The sequence below is a fragment of the Netta rufina genome, assembly GCF_964035555.1.
Source record: "Netta rufina genome assembly, chromosome: 1".
Lineage (NCBI taxonomy): Eukaryota > Metazoa > Chordata > Aves > Anseriformes > Anatidae > Netta > Netta rufina.
In genome coordinates, this window is record NC_140123.1 from 96188670 (window position 1) to 96189668 (window position 999).

A 999-nucleotide genomic window follows, 5' to 3' on the forward strand; every position below is an offset into this window, starting at 1 on the left:
TGCCTGTAGGCCTCAGGGGACAAGTCATGGGCTGTAAGGACAAGTGGGTAGGCCTGGGCTGGGGGCCTGGATGAGTGGCCAGCGGCTGGGGTGGAGAAGCACTGCAGCAGTGTCTGTGGAGACTGAGGACATCACACTGTGGAGGGTTTCTAAGACAAATATTTGCAAGGGATGGACTCGTCGTCGCTGGCCTTGCTTGGCAGGAGGAGGTGAGCAGGACCTTGCAGCCCCCACCAGCCATCCTGCCTCTGTGTGTGCCCTCAGAAAGCTTCCTTGGGGGGGAGGGCAGTAAGGGGCACAGAGGAAACTGTGTCTTGTCTGATGGCATGTCCCTGGTTTTCTTATTTTCTAGAAAAACTACAGCTAAGAAGGAAAGAAGTGCGAAGGACAGAAGAAAAAAAAAGATGTTGGTGTTGTCTAACAACACAGCCATGAGCTCCCTCTTCACCAATCTGCTTCAAGACCAACTGGAGCAGACCAATAGTTCTGTCCCATCTCAGGTTAGCAGTGCCAGCGGCAGCCTTGAAATCATCTATGTGCTGATGATGGTCGGCCTCTTTGGCTTCTTCACAGTGGGAGTCATGGTGACCAACATCCGCGCCAGGAGGCTGGAGGACTCCCGCGACCCCTACAACATGTACATCGCAACAGACATTTGGCACAAGAAGGACCAGGAGTATTTCCAAGCCAAGCTCATAGAAAATTACAAGCTGTGCTGTGTCTTTGAAAACCAGCTGGCCGTGGAGCAGCCGAGCGCGCAGATTCCTGAGGTGAAATGTTCCTAGCAAAATGGGAGAAAGGACTGAACTTTGCATGGGGACAACCCAAGCGACACCTGCTATGAACCAGGCTAGCTGCCTTGACACCTGCAGAGCCACAGGTGCTGGCCTAGGTTAGGCTGATCAACTGTGAACTCACGGTGAAGCTGATGGGTTTGTGATGGACCTAGTGCTGCAAAAGTGCTCAACCACCTTCTTAGAGCCACTGTAAGGTCAACGA

The 999-nt window shown here is 53.0% G+C and overlaps 1 protein-coding gene across 1 annotated transcript; it reads left to right on the forward strand.

Annotated features, from left to right (window-relative positions):
- Window positions 1-404: 404 nt before the first annotated feature.
- On the forward strand, window positions 405-785 carry KCNE1 (potassium voltage-gated channel subfamily E regulatory subunit 1; the record flags this gene model as incomplete). Its single annotated transcript, XM_084289158.1, has 1 exon — window positions 405-785. One exon carries the CDS (start codon window positions 405-407, stop codon window positions 783-785), a length of 381 nt encoding a protein of 126 aa, XP_084145284.1.
- Window positions 786-999: the final 214 nt, after the last annotated feature.